General features: G+C 41.0%; 1 protein-coding gene across 35 annotated transcripts in view; it reads right to left on the bottom strand.

The window, feature by feature from the left end:
• Positions 1-21,176, bottom strand: part of LOC110522244 (adhesion G protein-coupled receptor G6) — a 68,197-nt gene that overhangs the window by 38,997 nt on the left and 8,024 nt on the right. For 12 of the 35 annotated variants that reach the window (XM_090232809.1, XM_090232798.1, XM_090232815.1 and 9 more), the window contains exons 3-6: positions 17,324-17,674; positions 14,602-15,204; positions 11,202-11,249; positions 9,357-9,422 (exon numbers count right to left, since the gene is read on the bottom strand). In XM_090232809.1, coding sequence (XP_090088935.1) covers positions 9,357-9,422; positions 11,202-11,249; positions 14,602-15,204; positions 17,324-17,674 — 1,068 coding nt within the window. The remainder of the gene's footprint in view (positions 1-9,356; positions 9,423-11,201; positions 11,250-14,601; positions 15,205-17,323; positions 17,675-21,176) is intronic. The other 23 variants (XM_090232801.1, XM_090232812.1, XM_090232807.1 and 20 more) reach the window with 5 other exon arrangements.

Genomic DNA, 21,176 nt, shown 5'->3' with positions numbered 1-21,176 from the left:
TTTGCAGGAGCCTCCTCAGTTCATATGTTAGTAGAAGTTCTAGGATAGTGAGAGGTGAACGTATAGTTGGGATTTTATTTTTGTTCTTGTTCGAGGTCGCGCCATGCATTTTTGGCAACGGCCAGACAATGTGTTTGTTATTTAAATGTTTCTATTTTTTTTCTCTCCTATTTGTGTATGCCTGTTAAAGGTGGGTTGAGGGGGGGGGGGGGGGGGGGTAAATGTTGGGGAAAGTTGGGGTACAGGGTGGAGAGCAAAGGTGCTTGTAGGGGGGAGGGGTCGGTTGAATACTGCTCGGGTGTTGGTGCTACATATGCTGATTGTGATGATTTGGTGCGCTCTCTTACCTTTTTAGTGAGTTACATGTTATGCAGGCCACCATAGGAACTACAAACGAGAGGCTTACATTTACTTCCTGGAATGTCAAGGGTTTAAATGAACCAATTAAGAGAGGCAAGGTCCTAGCCCACTTGAAAGCACTCTCGTCTGATATTATATTTTTGCAAGAAACCCATCTGAAAAACAATTCTCGTAGCAGACTTAAATGTAGGTGGGTGGGTCAAGTGTTTCATTCTAACTTCTCCACCAAAACGAGAGGCACAGCGATTCTGGTACGGAAAGGAATTCCGTTTCTACATAAAACCACTATTGCGGATAAAGAGGGTCATTATGTCATCGTAATAGGAGAGATCCACTCTACTTCTGTAACTCTACTAAATATCTATGGGCCAAACATTGATAACCCCTCTTTTTTCAAAAGAGTCCTTGCTTTGATTTCAGATATCTCCAATACTAATTTGGTCATTGGAGGGGACCTTAACTGCGTTCTAGACCAATATTTGGATAGATCCTCTACCCGGCGTACCCCTACCTCCTATTCAAGCGAATTCTTGAAAACCTACATAAAAAGTTCTAACTTATTTGATATATGGAGGATCTCTAACCCTACGGGTAGGGAATACTCCTTTTACTCTCATGTTCACAATGTTTATACTCGAATTGACTACTTTTTGGTTGATGCGAAATGACCCCAATATACCTGTAATGTGAGGTATCATAGATTATAATCTCTGACCACAGTCCACTCACCTTCTCCCTGAGATTGGGTGACATCGTACCAAACGAGAGGGTCTGGAGGTTGAATCCTCAGCTCCTCACAGAATCAACATTCTGTGAACATCTTAAAGACCAAATTACATTTTTCTTTGATACCAACGACAACACAGAGACTTCCCCAGCATTATTATGGGAAACACTGAAGGCTTATTTGAGAGGCTGTATCATCTCCTTTCAGACTGCCAGGAGTAGGCAAAACAAAGAAAAATTGGTAGAATTGGAGAGACAAATTCACTTACTGGATAGGGAGAATGCTAGCCATCCATCTATGGAGAAACATAAAAAAAATACCTCTTTAAAATTTGAATATAATCAGATTCTCTCAGCTAAAATTTATAAATCTTTTCTCTATGCCAAGCAAAAATATTTTGAGTTTGGTGACAAACCACACAAATTACTCGCCAGACAACTTCGAAAAAATGTGAGTGACCGAATAATTCACAAAGTTAAATCTGCATCTGGGGAATTACTCTCTTCCCCCAAAGACATCAATGACAGATTCCATCAGTTTTACGAGACTCTATATACATCTAAAGTAGATCCTAACCCCTTAATTATGCAAAACTGTTTGGGGGACTGTAATCTCATTGCCTTGAACCAGGAAGATTCCAACTTCCCGAATAAGGAAATATCTTTTGGAGAAATGTGAGAAACAATTACATCTCTAAAGAGTGGCAAGACCCCGGGCCCAGATGGATACCCTGGTGAATTCTATAACACATTCAGCAACATGCTCTCTCCCTACCTGTACAAAATGTTGGTTCAGGCCAATGAGGATGGAGCTCTACTTTGGATGAGGCGTTCATTACAATAATACATAAGAAGGGTAAAGATCCAGAAGATGTAGGGTCATAGACCAATATTTCTTCTTAATACAGACCAAAAAGATTTTAGCAAAAACTCTGGCTAACAGGCTTAGCACTTTAATTGGCAAATTGGTCCATTCAGACCAGACCGGCTTTATCCCTAACAGAAACTCATTCTTCAATCTCAGGCGCCTCTTCAACATTATGTATTCTCAGAGGTTACCTAACGTGGACCTTGCCGTTATATCTCTTGATGCCAAAAAGACCTTTGACCAAGTTGAGTGGTCCTATCTATTCAAGGTCCTACAGAAATGTAATATTGGAGATGGGTTCATAAATTGGATCCATCTTTTATATAGGAATCCTTGTGCGAGAATACTCACTAACCAATCATTGTTGCCCTGATTGAACCTTTATTGAGGGACAAGGCAGGGTTGTGCGCTGTCGCCTATGCTCTTTGCTCTAAATATTGAACCTCTCGCTCAGGCCATCAGATCTCATGCAGCAATACACGGCTATAATACTAAAGATACTCTAAATAAGATTTCCCTATACGCAGATGACATTCTCCTCTATGTAACAGAACCCAAACTAGTATCCCAGCTATTCTTGATGTGATTCATTTGTTTGGTACCTTCTCGGGATACAGAATAAATTGGAACAAGAGCAAATTAATTCACATACGGTTGCAGAACACCTCTTGGCTAGAATATCTTACAGTTAAGTTATCTTCAGAAAAATGTACCTACCCAGGAATTGTAGTTACCAAACAATACTCCTCACTATTTAAAGATAATTTCCCCTCTCTGATGCAAAAACTCAAGACAAACATACTATTTTGGAGAACACTCCAAATTTCCCTGCTCGGAAGAATTATTGCCATTCAAATTATCTTCCTCCCACAACTGCTCTACCTATACCAGAACATCCCAGTATTCATACCTAAGTCCTTTCATAAACAACTGGACTCAATTATCAATCCATTCATCTGGGATTATAAAACACACAGGATAGGTCAAAAACACCTCTGTAAATCCAAGATGGAAGGAGGATTGTCTCTCCAAAATTTGATATTTTACAATTGGGCCGCTAACCTCCGGGCTGTTGCATTTTTACGCACTTCCGTCATCCAGTTAGCTTAGTATGGAGCGTGAGGAGTGTCACCCCTTCTCTATTGGCACTGTGATTTTGTCGCCTGTCAATCTGGAGATGTCACTTTATAGTAACAATCCTATTATACATAGCACAGTCCAAATCTGGAAGTAAATTAAAGTCCACTTTGACCTTAGACCAATATCATTCATGCTCCCTGTTGTGAGGAATCCCTCATTTCCCCCCTCTAACCTTGATAACACCTTTGAGTGATGGGGAGAGCTAGGGATAAATACCTTAGGGGATCTATATATAGAAGGGACCTTTGCCTCCTTTGCGTTGCTGAGTAAAATGTATAATCTTCCCAGAAGTAACTTTTTCAGATACCTACAAATTAGAGACTATGTTAGAAAACACGTCCCGACATTTGGGAATGCTAAACCTTCCATGTTTGACGGATGAATAAAAATATGCCCCACCTCAAACAAACTGATATCTGGTCTATATGACGCTTTTCAATCTGTTAGCATACCTTCTACAGATGCAATTACAAATGGGAGGAAGAACTAGGGACTGACATTTCTGTGCAGACTGGGAAGATGGCTTGGAGTATATCCACACCTGCTCAATTAACTCCAGACATCGTCTCATACAATTCAAGGTATTACACAGATTACACTATTCCAAAACTAAAGTGCATAGGATATTTCCTGATACATCCCCTATGTGTGATACATGTCAGGCTGTGCAGGGTTCACTACTCCACTGCTTTGCCCTATACTCTAACTTGTATGGTTATTGGTGTGGGATTTTTAGGATCCTCTCTGAAGTTCTGGAGACTTCCGTTGACCCAGACCCGCTTCTGATAATCCTGGGAGTGTCTGATTCCCTAAAAGGATTAACCAACCCCCCCAAAACAACTCATCTCTTACAGTCTCATTTCGGCAAAGAAATTAATCTTAGTGTTTTGGAAAAGGAGGGAAGCACCCTCTACCAAATTATGGCTCAGCGAATTGGCAAACACTGTAGACTTTAAAAAATGTTTTAAATTGTTTTAATTTTTTGGTAAATATATATATCCATACACGCATGCATACATACGTATATGCATACATATACACATACAGTGCCTTGCAAAAGTATTCGGCCCCCTTGAACTTTGCGACCTTTTGCCACATTTCAGGCTTCAAACATAAAGATATAAAACTGTATTTTTTTTGTGAAGAATCAACAACAAGTGGGACACAATCATGAAGTGGAACAACATTTATTGGATATTTCAAACTTTTTTAACAAATCAAAAACTGAAAAATTGGGAGTGCAAAATTATTCAGCCCCCTTAAGTTAATACTTTGTAGCGCCACCTTTTGCTGCGATTACAGCTGTAAGTCGCTTGGGGTATGTCTCTATCAGTTTTGCACATCGAGAGACTGACATTTTTTCCCATTCCTCCTTGCAAAACAGCTCGAGCTCAGTGAGGTTGGATGGAGAGCATTTGTGAACAGCAGTTTTCAGTTCTTTCCACAGATTCTCGATTGGATTCAGGTCTGGACTTTGACTTGGCCATTCTAACACCTGGATATGTTTATTTTTGAACCATTCCATTGTAGATTTTGCTTTATGTTTTGGATCATTGTCTTGTTGGAAGACGAATCTCCGTCCCAGTCTCAGGTCTTTTGCAGACTCCATCAGGTTTTCTTCCAGAATGCTCCTGTATTTGGCTCCAGCCATCTTCCCATCAATTTTAACCATCTTCCCTGTCCCTGCTGAAGAAAAGCAGGCCCAAACCATGATGCTGCCACCACCATGTTTGACAGTGGGGATGGTGTGTTCAGCTGTGTTGCTTTTACGCCAAACATAACGTTTTGCATTGTTGCCAAAAAGTTCAATTTTGGTTTCATCTGACCAGAGCACCTTCTTCCACATGTTTGGTGTGTCTCCCAGGTGGCTTGTGGCAAACTTTAAACGACACTTTTTATGGATATCTTTAAGAAATGGCTTTCTTCTTGCCACTCTTCCATAAAGGCCAGATTTGTGCAATATACGACTGATTGTTGTCCTATGGACAGAGTCTCCCACCTCAGCTGTAGATCTCTGCAGTTCATCCAGAGTGATCATGGGCCTCTTGGCTGCATCTCTGATCAGTATTCTCCTTGTATGAGCTGAAAGTTTAGAGGGACGGCCAGGTCTTGGTAGATTTGCAGTGGTCTGATACTCCTTCCATTTCAATATTATCGCTTGCACAGTGCTCCTTGGGATGTTTAAAGCTTGGGAAATCTTTTTGTATCCAAATCCGGCTTTAAACTTCTTCACAACAGTATCTCGGACCTGCCTGGTGTGTTCCTTGTTCTTCATGATGCTCTCTGCGCTTTTAACGGACCTCTGAGACTATCACAGTGCAGGTGCATTTATACGGAGACTTGATTACACACAGGTGGATTGTATTTATCATCATTAGTCATTTAGGTCAACATTGGATCATTCAGAGATCCTCACTGAACTTCTGGAGAGAGTTTGCTGCACTGAAAGTAAAGGGGCTGAATAATTTTGCACTCCCAATTTTTCAGTTTTTGATTTGTTAAAAAAGTTTGAAATATCCAATAAATGTTGTTCCACTTCATGATTGTGTCCCACTTGTTGTTGATTCTTCACAAAAAAATACAGTTTTATATCTTTATGTTTGAAGACTGAAATGTGGCAAAAGGTCGCAAAGTTCAAGGGGGCCGAATACTTTCGCAAGGCACTGTATATACATACACATACCTATATAGACATACATACTTTTAAAAATAATATACCTTTATTATTTTTCCTGCAAAACCTACCGCCGATCCCCCAATTGGAGTAAACTAATAAACACTTCTGCTTTCATCTTCAATTTATACATCTTATACACATTTTACAGATACAGTCTACTTTACAATAGTTCTCTCTTGTTTGTTCTTAGTCCTTCCTCTATTTCTGATCCATCCAGTTTGATTTCTATTTGTAACTATGCTATTTCACAGAAGTTCTGAACCTATATACATTTTACAGATCCCTTATGCTTTACATTGTTTATCTTGTTATTAGTCCCACCCTTCAGCTCCATTCAACCCCTCCCATCTATCCCTCAACATCATCCATTTCAAATTTCTATTTGCCATATATTTCTCAACTGTGCTGTGATGCTTCACAAAATAATTTAACCTTCCTATTCTCATAGATTCTACAGATTGTAAATTAAAAATAAATATTTTTGCTAAAATAATTATTATATTATTGATTGATTGACTATGGCTTTTCAAATCACCCAGTATTGCTTTCTGTAGCGTTAGTTCTATGCAAATGTTGCAATTCTTCAGCCATTCCTGGACCTGTGACCAAAAACGAGCTACATATGGACAATACCAAAATAAATGATCTAATGACTCTGCCTCCTCACAGAATCTGCAGAGCTGGGAAGATTGTATCCCCCATCTATATAACATTCTATTAGTTGCAAGAATTTTGTATAGTAATTTATATTGAAAAATTAGAAGTTTTGAATCCGGCGTTGTTTTGCGTATCAATTCATAAACCATGTGCCATGGAATGGGTACATCAAAAATCTCTTCTCAACCATTTTGCAATTTATATTTCACAGCTGTCAGTTTTTTGGTCCTTAAATGAAATTGGTATATGTTTTTATTTATCACACTTTTCTTTAACCATTTATGGTCTTTAATACAGGGCCGACATACAAGTTCCTTACTTTTTTCCCCTTCTACTTGCCTCTTCCGTTTTTGTGGTAATGCTGCAATTAATTGGTTGTAATTTTTGGTAGAGCAGACATTTCCATATGTCTGTGTTAGCTGCATGTGTGACATAACTCCACCAGTCCTATTTATGATATCATACCCTGTACACTTAGAAAGAATTAGATATATTCTGAACAATAAATGATCAACATTTGATCAAATCTGGCAGCCTTTCCTCTCTTACTTGGACCAGTCGGCGCTGTGAATTTGTACTTATTAACGCACTCTCAATTGTACTATTTCAATCTACCTTTGGGCAGCATATGCTTGCCCCGGCACCCGAGCAGTTGGGGGGGGGGGGGGGGGGGGGGCATCTACCCTCTTTCTTTCTACCTGTCTTTGTTCTGTATGTCGTGTTTTGTATTATTTGTTTTGTACCCAAATACTCTGGGTCTTGTTGTTTCTGTCTGCTCTTTTATGTTTAGATAAGAATTGCATACTTGTCTTTTATACCTATACACCATTCTTGTGTGTGTTCAATGAAAATGATTTGAACAGAGATGAACGTACTTTGGTGCAACAAGTGCAAATCAATCCCAGAACAACAGCAAAGTACCTTGTGAAGATGCTGGAGGAAACAAGTACAAAAGTATTGATATCCACAGTAAAACGAGTCCTATATCGACATAACCTGAAAGGCCGCTCAGCAAGGAAGAAGTCACTGCTACAAAACCTCCATAAAAAAGCCAGACTACGGTTTGCAACTGCACATGGGGACAAAGATTGTACTTTTGGAGAAATGTCCTCTGGTCTGATGAAACAACAATAGAACTGTTTGGCCATAATGACCATCGTTATGTTTGGAGGACAAAGAGGGAGGCTTGAAAGCCAAAGAACATCATCCCAACCGTGAAGCACGGGGGGTGGCAGCATCATGTTGTGGGGGTGCTTTGCTGCAGGGGGACTGGTGCACTTCACAAAATAGATGGCATCACGAGGATGGAAAATTATGTGGATATATTGAAGCAACATCTCAAGACATCAGTCAGGAAGTTAAAGCTTGATAGCAAATGGGTCTTCCAAATGGACAATGACCCCAAGCATACTTCCAAAGTTGTGGCAAAATGGCTTAAGGACAACAAAGTCAAGGTATCGGAGTGGCTATCACAAAGCCCTGACCTCAATCCCATAGAAAATGTGTGGGCAGAACTGAAAAAGTGTGTGCAAGCAAGGAGGCCTACAAACCTGACTCAGTTACACCAGCTCTGTCAGGAGGAATGAGCCAAAATTCACCCAACTCATTGTGGGAAGCTTGTGGAAGGCTACCCTAAACATTTGACCCAAGTTAAACAATTTAAAGGCAATGCTACCAAATACTAATTGAGTGTATGTAAACTTCTGACCCACTGGGAATGTGATGAAAGAAATAAAAACTGAAATAAATAATTCTCTCTACTATTATTCTAACATTTTACATTCTTCAAATAAAGTGGGGATCCTAACTGACCTAAAACAGGGAATTTTTACTAGGATTAAATGTCAGGAATTATGAAAAACTGAGTTTAAATGTATTTGGCTAAGGTGTATGTAAACTTCCGACTTCAACTGTATACTCTGGGCCATCATAAGCCACAGTGCTGGTCTTCAAGAGGTCACCCTCTTCCTTCCTAGTCTCATTTATTTCCATCCAATCACCTTGTTGATTCTACAGCAAAGTCTGTCACGGGGGTCTTTCTCATAAGCAAAGCATATAAGAGTTAACCTTCAAATAGCTTTCTCAATCCATCATCTCACAGAGCTTAATAAATTTGCTCGCTGGGAGAGAACCTACTTTTGGGGAAGTGTCGCTTATCAGTCAACATGCATCTGTAGCTGATGTCTACGAAGAGCAGAGTCCATAAACTCTGCATCATCTCTGCAGCTGCGACCTCATCCAGAACAGTGGTCAAACTGGACAGGAACACTAATTTCCCCATTCTCTCCCTCCCCGCTACTTTCTCTCTCTCCCCACGGAATGGAAGGTCTACTTCTCATGGTTCTTCAGTTGAATTTGGAAGCTTTATGGCAAATAACAAGGTTTGGAGGGTCCCTTAACAAGGAGACCAGGGTACAGAGAGTATGTTTCCAGTGTACACACTATTGGGAGAATGGTACAGAGAGTATGTTTCCAGTGTACACACTACTGGGTGAATGGGTACAGAGAGTGTGTTTCCAGTGTACGCACTACTGGGTGAATGAGATAGTGGGTTGATACACTAGGTGTGTCGTTTTTTTCCACAAAGACTGCATAAAATGACGTCATAGTCTTGTTATGGAATTGATAACATGGTCAAGACTGCAAAGTGACGTTGAGGAGAAAGACTGATGTACCGTGTGCCTATTAACATGATGGCATACTGTATGTCAATATGTCTAAGATAATATGATGAATAATACAGAAAAAGGGAGATAACACACAAACACACATTAGAGGTGAGATGGGTAAAATGGTATGTCTGTTGGTTGTTAATCAATATGAACTCATATGTAATAAGAATGATAGTGTATGATTGGGGGGTGCTTAATAACCATTGTATGGTCTGTTGTAAATTATTGACATGTGTAACAGTCATTGGTTTCCTACCTGGGCAGCCCAGTCCAGGAGAGGCACAGCTGGTGGTTTGTGATGTATAGACGGGTACAGAGGTACCTTCAAAGTGGATTGGAAATAAACATGTTAAATCACCATTATCAACAGCATTTCCAATGGTGAGAGGTTAAAGAGAACACAAACAACTCTATGCAGTTTTATATTAATTTCAGTACAATCCCACACATGATAAATTCATGAAAAATAAAGATTTGGCACGACTTCGGCCCTGGGTATTAGGTACCTCCATTGTAACAGGATTGACAGTATTCTCCACAGCTGCTCAGCTCAGCTAGCTACATGCTCTCAGACTGGTATGTGATCCAGAACTCTCAATAAATATTCAGTATGATCTGCCAAATAAATGTTGGAATTTCATAAGCCTGAATATTTGTCATCTTGTTGAAAAGGGCAGGGAGTTTGATCTTTTACCCACTGTTCTGAAGCTGTGCCCATTCCTACCGCCAACACCTCCTCTGTCGTATAAAATATGCAGCACTTTGTGATACAGCAATGAATGCTGCTTTGTTTGCCCCCCCCCCCCACACATATTTGCTAATGCTGTTGTACACGAAAGTGCTCAGAGCAGAACACTGCGAGACAGGCCCACCTGGACTCGATGGACATGGCTAATAATTATGATAATCGCTGGCAATGAAAAGTAATGACTTGTCAGAGGAGAGAGAGTGCATCTTTAATATCAGTTAGTGGATGTGAGTTGTCATTATTGGGACTGTCTTATGGTCCAGTGAACCATTGTTGTCGTGGACCGTGGATTCCAGTCTTCAATCTTCAACTATTACCTCATGCACTGCAGAGTTGTAATCATTGAAGTGAAACTTAAGAAACGAGTCTCTCTTGTCACTCCCAGGCCAGTACCCATAACTCCCACCCAAAAGGTCTTGTGCCTTTAGGGGATGTGGATGAATGGCTAGTGCTATTCCATATATCTGAACTAGTAGACCCACAAAACTAAACTACCCCATCGTGCCTGGGCCAGGACTATGAGGAATGTGTAGACTCAGCGGGTAATGGATCTCTGACAGAGTGTAGCCATGCAGACAGTCACTCCCCCACTGACCTCACAGAGAGATGAAAGGAGACCCAAAGAGCTTCACTGGGCCAGTCCTCTTCCCAAGCCTGATAATTAGCCCAGAGCTAGTTTCCCCCAGGTAGACTACAACTATAGCTTTGCGCGCCACACTGCTGGCCAACCAGACTACCAACCAGAATATCTAAACTAAAGTTTGGGCCCCTCAGCCAACATCATAGGCCTCGACTGACGTTCACAGTGTACAGGGGGGGGGGGGGGGGGGTTTACATGCTAGTTCCTAAGAAGTCACTGTCTGGTCTTGTAAAAAAGTATATGTTCTTCCAGCATGAGAAGCCCTGAAAAGACGAGGCAGGCAGATACAGTACATTGATGTTATTCAAAGCAAGGACAGACGGATAATTAGCAAGAGTATCACTGCTGGTCGACTTGCGTCATGCAGAAGAGCCTTGTTATGTCACGACACAAAGTCTGCAAGCAAAAAAATAACTTTGAACTTTACCTGGTTTGCCTTGAATGGAGGCTTTCGATGCACGACACAAGACTAACAATCGTCTATTTGTGTATATTGACTGTAGATTAATCAAACTTAGAATGTATCATTGACATGTTACGTCCAGAGGCTTGGTAGAAAGTGAATCCCATAATATGACTAATCTCTCTGTTTCCTGGGAAACGCAAAGTCTACACTTTATAGTGGTTAGCACCGTATTTCACATGCATCCTCTTGCATGGTACTCAGGCAAGCAGCTTTCACGAAGCAATCAGGTTGTTAGCAGCACACTCACCACTAGATGGAGCAGCCGTTGTTAAGTGTATGCAATGTGGGAAACAGACTGTAAAGAGAAGACTTGACATTAGTAGGTATCATTGCAATCAGACACAGGCAATTATTAAGCAGCAGCTGCATCAGCCAGTGACATGTAAACAAACTCATGTGGGCAGAGCAAAGCATTTATTGACTAATTAATAAGTTAACACATGTTTAATAAGCTAAGTTAGGTTTCTGGTGAACTCTACCGACTGCGTGGAGCAGAGACCGGGCTTTTTGGAATTCAGCTCAGATTACATTGATTTGCCCAAGGTCAATACTTAAAAAAAAATGTAAATTGTGAAATTCTTACTATTTACCTATGTTTGTCCTCTGTAGTTGCGTCCCTTTCTTTATTTGCTGAAATCAATACTTTTTCAATAAATGTTCATTAAATATAACCACTGACTGTTTCTGTAGAGTTTGAGAGATAAGCAGCATGTTATCATGCACATCTGGTTAAAATAGTATGCGCGTGTTCAGTGCGTGATATTGGAAACATGTATCTGATACGCATAGCTTAATTGACAGGTCCTCATTGGATGTTGGCCAGAGTTTTCAAGTGTGCTACCTTTGAGAGGGTGCAGATGAACTCAGCTTGGAACAGGCTATGTTGAATCTGCTGTCATGTTGTAAATAACCATCTTCGTGATGTTAATGCTGTCGAGTTTCTCTTTGCAAGAACTAAAAAGAACCCGCTTCCTTTAACCGGGGATGCAACAGTTTCCTTTTTGAGATTCAATTGGCACATGCGTTTTGGCGCTGAGTTGCCATCTTAGAGCAACAGCAATGAGCAAACCGTCAGTGGTTGTATTTGAATAATGTTTAGAGAAAAAAAATGTATTTCAGCAAACAAAGAAAGGCACACAACTACAGAGGACAAACATAAGTAAAAAAAGTGGGTATTTCATAATTTAAATTTTTTTAAGTATTAACCTTTGGTGAATTGATGTAGTTGGAGCTGAATTCCACAAAGCCTTGTCTCTGATCCCCTCCAAAACTTCCTTCACCATGAAGGGGAGTTTAGTCCGCTACTATAGAGATGATATAATGTAATGTAATTTTAATGTTTGTGCTTCTCTTATAACTAATTTCTGTGTTCTATTCGTGTGCTGTTTTATGAACCAATTTCTGTGTTCATTCAAGTGGCTAACTGTACAAATCCTCACTATCAGTAGCTTCAATTTGGCAGTACGCCCAGACCTTGCTTTGAGAACGAACAAAAGATATCTCAGTTTCAAGGTCTCGGCTTAGAAAGAAGAAGCCTTGTGAGGTGTTGGTCTGTCACATGTTATGAAACAGTGTTGGTCTGTCACATGAATGAAACAAAACAGTAATGATTCATTAATAATGCTAAATCATACAACTATAATTTCACTGTGTATGGCGCTAATATAAGACAACTGCTGGGTCTGCCCAGGCAGAGCTCCTGATTGACATGTGTACTATGGTGCGTTGAGATGGTTGGAACCTCTCCAGCACGCTGACAATAAACAATGATTCATTAAGACTGACTTCGAGTGTCCCTGTGTAAGAATTTCCACGACAATACTCAAACAACAGTTAGAGTTGGCACAATTACCATATAACCCTGTAACCGACGGTTATGAAAAAAGACTGTCATGAAAATAAATAACTGTCATAACCGCTTATTTTGTTATTTTTTTGTGAAATGAACAGCTGACTGAAGACAGGTGGTGGGGCATTAGTGCGGTTGACTCTTAAGAACTTGATGAAATCAGAGAGGAAAAGGCGAAGCGAGAGGATTTACTCCGCCCAAAATCTGTCTGCGTGAGATAAGCCCTTTTTTTGTATGGAGGTCTATGACTTACTTGAGGCCTATTTGATCGAATATACATTTTGTAATGTTTAGGCTGTCACAAATGTACTGATATACTACTGTAAGTGGATGCACGTGGCATTCTGGCAACTTTGAGAAAAATTACTTAGTTTTGCCTGTTGTTCACACGTGTATCTGTCCTCTCATTGGCTAGAATGGTCCCACCTGATCTTTTTTATATCGGTCATCCGGCTATCTTGTCAATATAATATATCATCTTTGATGAAACTTTGTTGCTCCTTGCTGAAATGTAGAATGTTCATTCAAATGATGTTAACTGATGTGGCTCATACAATTGAATGTAGTTTTTGTAATGTCAGTTGAATCAACAAATCACAGCACACATGATGGGTACATTTCCTGCTTTTACTTCCTGCTTTGCTCCTATGGGTACACGCGGGATGGCCACCAATCCACCCATTATGACATCATTGACTAGAATGGGGACGCCCAAATGATGAATTACACTTCTATGGCGGCACATAAAGTCAAGACCAAAGTAGAACATATATTTTATTTATTTATTATTTATTATTTTATTATTATTATTTTGCTATTCAAACGGATATGACATTGACCGCGGTGATTTGGCTGGCAAATTACCGTCATCCAACATTCCATGACCATCACAGCCCTAACAACAGTATATTGTTTACCCTACTCCTCTAAACAGTGTACAGTATAGGAGAACTAGCCTATCGTTTTTAACATCTGGTATGCATGATTTTCAACTGGAGCAGAAGCAGAGATGTAAACTCAAAGAGTACCCAAGGGGAGTTGGTTGTTCCAGATCATCCACACCCATGAGCAGTTCCAAGACTAACACAGAGCGAGCTAATGTTCAGAGAGACAGGCATCTTTCTCTGTGCACCTTTGTGAAAGGGAGAGCTTAGCACTGGGAAGGGAACTCCTACCATTTGGTCTTAAAAGTCCTCTGAACACCCCTCTCTTTCACGAGCTCTCAGGCCAAAGCTGTGGCAGAACAGATAGTGTTTTAGGAACAGGGCTAGGTAAAACGTTTCCTCAGCCATGGGGCCTATGTGTGTGTGTTCCTGTGAGCCTTATAATGGGTTGGAGAAATGCATGATTCTGCACTTCATACTTTCCCCAGCTAAACCACACACAGCGCCATTTTCTAGTCAGCTCCGGGCGGTTGGGCAGACATATCCCGACATCCTTGGCTCCTTTGCTGTGGCTACCCTCCTATCGCTACAAACAGATTCCTAATACTATCATTGTTAGAGACATCGAGCATATCTTTGTCCTGCTGCTTTCATCTCCCTAAGCAGTTCCGATAACCTTGGACTGTTTGAGTTACTAAGGATTTTGATGTCATTTTCGTCACTCTCATAACTGGTATGCATTAACTGTTACTAATGGACCATGAAATTGTCCCAATAACAACATAAAGACTATTGTCAGTCAAACTCTTTTGAATAATAACAATTATTATTTTCAGAAGTTCTGCTGACTGGAAATCAGTAATCATAAATACAATAGACCCGTGTGTTGAGGATGACTATATTGGGATACTTACTGCAGCTCAGTGCGCTGTCCGTCTGTGCCAGTGAAGAGGGGATGTCCCAGAAGCTGTTGTCCCAGTCGATGACGTTGCCGACGGCATCACAGGTGAGGGCGAACAGCTGTGTCATGTCCATGGCATAATCCCACAGGCGGAAGTTATAGATGGTCCCATCAAAGCTGCTATGGGACCCCAGCCTGAAGAGCCCCCCAGCCCCCACCGAGTGCCCAATCGTGTTGGAGCAGGTCTTGACCCTGTAGTTGCTGTTGAAGTAGAGGGTCACTTTGCCTGTGGTGGAGGCCCACGTGAGACAGAATTGCTTCATGGTGGAAGTGAAGTCTGAGGCGTTGAGGATAGAGTCTATCAGACATGTCTCGTTACTCATGACCAGCGCCATTCTTTCCTGGTTATTTCCGAAGCTGAGGGCTTCTTCACCGCTGCTGTCCTCTAGCCGGGTGTAAGAGAAGATAGTCTCCTTGCTCTTTTGGTTGGGCCGGGCTATCTCGAAGCACACAGTGAACTGCTGAAGGGTAGGTATGGTCACCGAGTTGGAGACTTGGATCACTTTGCCTGCGCCGTTGGACACTGTGACCTTCTGGTTCCTTAGCGCCACGGCAACTACAGCACACAGGTAGAAAGAAGAGCATTAGAGAACAAAGTGTTGTTCAACTACAGGCCTAAGGACTCACAACCACCTGATTCAACCAATCAAGTCATCAACTAATCATAAGCCTTTGATCAGTTGAATCAACGTTAGTGCTGGGCTGGAACACTGTGGTTCTCCTGGATTGGAGTTGGGAACCACTGCATTAGATGACTGTCAGATGTTCAGTAGAACCAGGGGCTCTAAAAAACTGTACAGAACATCTTGTCTAAAGCCCGATGCGACTAATAACATACAGTATGTCTGGGTAAACACACCACTTACCTGCCATTACTGCTATACAGTCATACTCTGACTTCAAAAGGAATGCTGAAAGGCCAATTCATGCTGTGTGAATCCAAAGGCTACAGGTTGAATAATCCTCATTTGTCACTCTCCTGCTGTCTGTCATTATTCACTATTTGCATCTAACGAGACACCGTTTCCACATCATAATTATTTGACTTCAGACAGTGTTCCACAGTTCAGAGGATGAACGGTGCCAGTTAGGCAGGGACCTCAGCTTCTAACATCTCAGGCCTACCTCTTATCACTAAGATTAAATGTCAACCAGCACTCCATTTCCACATTCCCACCAGTCAATGAGACTTTTCAACAAGAAAAGGAGTGCTCTATTCTTTTTTAAATGTACATATGCTCATCCCATACTTTCTGACATTTAATTTAAGGAAGCTCAGATTTGGTCGGCGGGTTTGTTGCTGTTGGCCATCCCATTGCCAGAGTGACAGCCAATTTGGAATGGAAAAACACAGCTCAGCTTTGAATGTGGTATCAGGATTTGACACAGCTGAGAGGCCCTTTTTGATATGTCCTGCAGGGCTTTGTTTGTGTTGTTGATCTCCGGTCTGCTTTACGAGCCGTACGGAAAGACCAGGGCTCACTGTGACAACGTCATATGATTCCAGAGCTCCAGGCAGGACATTGGGCTGCCAACAGGTTGAAAGCCAAGTTCAATAGGTTCGCCTGACGGTTGGGATACCACCACAGAGCCCAAACGCAATAGGAGCTTAGACCCCAACTGATGGGTGTGGGAGAACAAAGGTTCATGTGATGCGGTGTATAAATGACTCAATCTAACTCGTCTAACTCAATCTAGCTCATCCAATGTACATGCTTTAAACTGATACTCAATGCCTGGCGACGACAAAGGAGCCAACTAGAACCAAACATTGTGGAAACCTCACAAAGCCGGTTTTCCTTAGCCTCTTGCTTGCATAATGCAAAGCATACCATGTTCCAACATGGCTGGCTGAAAATCTCTCACAGTAAAATGTTGAGAAAATGTTATTGAATCATTTGAAGGCATTGGAAAGCTAGGGTACCATTCCCTGACACTTCATTCACACTTGGACCCATTGTGAATAAGAGGTTATATTCAAGCTGGGAGAGATTTATATTGATTCGGCCATGTGAAGGGATAATGTGGTGGAGGAGCTATGTGCGATTACGTTTACTGTACCTCTTTGATGTGGAGGGTTTATGGTGCCTAGATAAAGGTTGGGACTGGGATTCTATAAACTGAATATAGGCTAAACACCATAAAACACTCAATTTTATCATTCACTCACCCTGTCATTGGTTTCTCTGACTACTAATTTCAAAATTATTTTTATTTTATGTCGCCTGTGCTTATTAGGGTCCTTTCTATTTAAGAAAAGGGAACTGAATATTTCTGAAGGGAGAAGCACAGCATTGTGTCAGAAATACATTTTTATAAAAAAGTGTAATTTTTTAAAGTTAGCATAGTGGATGGAAGACATGTTTGTCCCGAGCCATGTTGCTGTTTGGTTAGTAGAAGGGCGGAGATGTTTGACGCTTGCGTAATGTTTCTTTTGGGGAATGACTTAAAAATACCATGAGGCTTACAGTCATAGGACATGGCTAAACATTAACATCTAAATAAGCACGTTGAAAATAGAGAAGAAAATGTCATGTACAAACATTCCAACGACAAAACATAAGAAGAATCATAATAATCATAATAAACTTAACAATCAAGGTAACCATGAAAATATACCTGTAAAAACAGAAGTAAGTAAACAGAAAAGAAAGCTTGCCTGCTTTAAAACATACCTTGCCTGTAACTGACACTGAAGCCTTTCTTTTGGACGCTAAAGTCTGAGTTAAATGACACCTCCATCACATTGCCGGTGGAGTTTAGCGTCAGTCCTTTGGCTGTTAAGCCACAAAACTTAACATCTTGGTTGCCGGTGTTGACAATGATGCGGTCGTAGATGCACCCAAGGGCCTCCTCAAGCTCAAAGTCGAGGAAGGTTATTTGCACAATGAATCCAGCTGGAGCCTGCAGAGTCCACTTGCAGGCCTGACTACTGGGGTAATCTTGTGGGTAGCAGGGGGAGGTGAATGCACCCTGGGAGTCCTTGAGCACCACAACGCAGTTGGAGTTACTACAGCTCAACACTGCTGAACCAAAAACAGGGACATGTTGTCACTACTACACCCCAGCACCAGGGAGGACAGGAAGACACCAGGAGACACCAGGGGACACCAGGACAGGACAAGGGACAAGTAAGGCAGTGGAGGAGGAGTCAGGTCAGTAGTGCAACAGTGCAAGGCCAGGTAATAAGGTCAGAGGTCAGAGAGACTGTGTTAGTGGACCAGTGACAGAGTCAGACAACAGGGACCATCTCAGGTTTAGACTCACAGGAGATTTCGATTAGGAGTAGCAAAGATTCAAGAGTAAGTCAGTGGAAACAAGCTACTCATACTACACATGCAGTTGAAAAATGTATGTTGAGATGATAAAATACCAGAGCTATGGTTTAAATGTAACCTGAAGACTATGCGCAGAGAAAATGTTTAATAGGCTGGAAAGAAGTCTTCACTCAGAAAACAATGACTTCTGTTTACCCAGGCCAGTCTAATATGTGAGCCAAAACCATAGCAAACATTGGAGTGGGGCAGAAACATTCAAGAGCAAAAACCCACTGCGGAGCAATTAAAGTCGGTCAAGTGGCGTTCTTGATCGGCATCCAACACAAAGTACAAGACGGCCTATTCTATTTAGCATAAACAAACATTAAATGTGAATACAAATGAGAGTGGTCTGCAGACAAGTAGTACAGTCAGAAAACACATAAAGCCTGCATAATGACGGGATCTCTTTCAGAACAGTCATTTAACTCGGTGATGTAATACAGTCTTCTAGAACTTTAATAAGACCGAATTCAATTCCGCAATCTCAATATGGCCAGTAACCGTTTTTGTCTCTTCTCCATAAGCTTCTTGATCCAACGTTTGAACTTGATTGTGAGCAACAGTAAATGTTCTGTAGCTGTAAGTCTTTCTCTACGAAATGTCAGTCAAATTTGGATAACACATCAAAAGGCAAACGCTGGACGAAACCCATACAATGGGAATCACCAGTGGTTATGTTGGGTGTTCTCGTTCGCTCACCTAACTCTCTGATCCTGGTGGCTGATGGCTTACAGGCAGGAACAATGCTACCTTTGCGGTGTCATTTCTCTACAAACTGAATCCAATCAGGGATCAGGAAACCTGGATGGCAACAATCCAGAGAATTCTACCCTTGGAGAGGGTCGAGGGAATTCTCTATAACAGTAAGAGCAAAATCTCCAATTACTGGAAACAATTCCTACCAAAACCACACGTTTTTGTTTATCGCCTGATTCCAGGCCAGAGTTGTCCTTGCTTCAGAAAATCTACTCATTAGAAGTGTTATGCACCCCACAATGGATGACTGATGCTGGTTCAGATTACAGCCTGGTCCTCCTGTGGCACTGTTATACCTGCCAACATGTGCCCTCTTCTCAGCTGAGAGGGTCAAGAGAGCCCTAAAAACTAAATCCACTCACTCAGGCTGACCGAATTACAGCATAGAGTGGCTGTTCCTTAGTCTAAAAACACCTCCTAATATGTGAGGCCTAGTCAAAGAAAAAAATATTACTGCCAACAACGGCTCAAGCATTCTCATACATATCACATGATAGATATTCATGGCAGACTAGCCAGACTAGCTTCAGAACCTTGTACAGTTAAAGGTCAACTGCATCCCACATCTACCTGTAATCTAAATATGAAGCTAACTGCAACCATTATCCACTTATCCACTGAAAATTAACAAATGATACTAAGTAACAGCCACACGTATCTATAAAATAAAAACAGATTGATACAATTATAGTGTTTCAAGTGAAATATATTATATTCTTATGGGTGTAAGGGATTACCAAACAGTCCAATTAACGTCCAAAACATAATTGAATGTGGCATACTGGCCCTGTGCACTGGTTTCATTTGGAGTGTTTGAGTGGAAGATGAAACGCAGAGCGAACGAGAGCCCCTCTCATTTGCCTCTATGATTCATCAGGTTCATAACCCTGGGCACAGTCCCAAAAATCTAAGATAAGTGACGTGATAAAGTGGCTGGGTATCTTCTTTTAAAAAATCAGTCAGAATCGCTAGTGATTTACCAGCTATGCCCAAACAGAGAGAAATACGAAGGATGACATTGGGTGTTGTGATATGACTTTACAATGACACAAACTGCCACAAAGGGACAGTGAGATGAACAGACACTGGTGAGGAAGTAACACCAATGCAAATGATGACCGTGATAGCCATCGATAGGAGACATGTAAAAAGGGAATTAAGGTTACAATGGCGCACATTTGTGAGCTCAGGGGTTGTGGTTGGGTTTGCAAAATGGTTTCTAGATTGATCTAAGGAGAAACAACCAAGTTCCTAGCCTCACTGATGACAGACCGGTATTTTTTAAGTACTTGCCATAACAAAAGCGTGATCCGTGTTTGTTGGTAACTATTTAGTGAATTGTCATGATGACAAGTATTAATTATTTATTCAAATTTTTAAATGCTATGAAATTCCATTATCTCTTTCGTAAACCACACATAAACACATCTAAATGTAAATGTTGTTCTTAACTAAAGGAGATAAGTCCCACGGGTATTTAATCCAACAAGTATTAATGATTTATCCTAGCAAATTTACTCTTAGAATGTAGGCTTTGGCATTTTCTGTGGTTCCAATTGCACAAAGCATTTAGCCTCAGTATCTAGCTACACTGTAGGTTACATTATGTGGGATCATCACATTTCTATGTAATAGGAGACTGGCCTCTGAGAATCATACAACTTTAGTAAAACATCTGACAAGCAGTATCAGTCTGATTTATTCCCACATGTCATGCCAGCACTTGAATAAGATGAAAATACGACTGAATTAGAAAAGTAAAACGTGTGTAAACATTAAGATACTGATGTCGGACGCTCTTGGAACAAGCACAACTGCAAGGAATAAAGGTCATTTATTTTATTACCCTTCGCTCCTAAATGTACCACTTAGCACGTTGGCAAGTCTGAATCTTTCTTGATTCTGCCACCAGTAGGGAGTTTTAACACAGTGGTTTGCCATAAAATTAATTACCTGGATCCACTCTGCTCTGAACATGCTTTTTTTTCTCCCTTTTTCCATGTTATGAGAATAGCATGAATTCTAATGCTTTAAATAAACAAATGCATAACAGACACTCCGTGTAATTAAATCATGTTATTGAAAATGGGAACACATGTTGGAGAGTGTGCCAGGATGTCCCGACGAACCATCTCTGTTTTACTTCCACAACATCAAAAAGAAGATACATTAAACTACAACAAGAGTGATTCCTCAGAATATGATGCAACCTAGACAACAAGAATGCCAACAGAACTGTGGTTCTGCTGCTGTGGTTATAATTAAGTGGAGTCAACTAGAATCCCTCCCAACGAAATGGTGGCATTTTCATAACATTTGGCAGGGTCCAGAGGAAAAAACAACAGCATGAACGAACTCCCTTCACGCTAAGGAGTTGAATAAACAAGTAATGGGATCAACGTTTGACAACTGGTCTGGGTCTGTGTTGGTGTGTGTGTGTGAGATGCTGTCA

The sequence above is a fragment of the Oncorhynchus mykiss genome, chromosome 4 (genome assembly GCF_057628025.1).
Source record: "Oncorhynchus mykiss isolate SJ-2025 chromosome 4, ASM5762802v1, whole genome shotgun sequence".
Classification (NCBI taxonomy): domain Eukaryota; kingdom Metazoa; phylum Chordata; class Actinopteri; order Salmoniformes; family Salmonidae; genus Oncorhynchus; species Oncorhynchus mykiss.
This window is presented reverse-complemented; position numbering and strand designations above follow the sequence as displayed.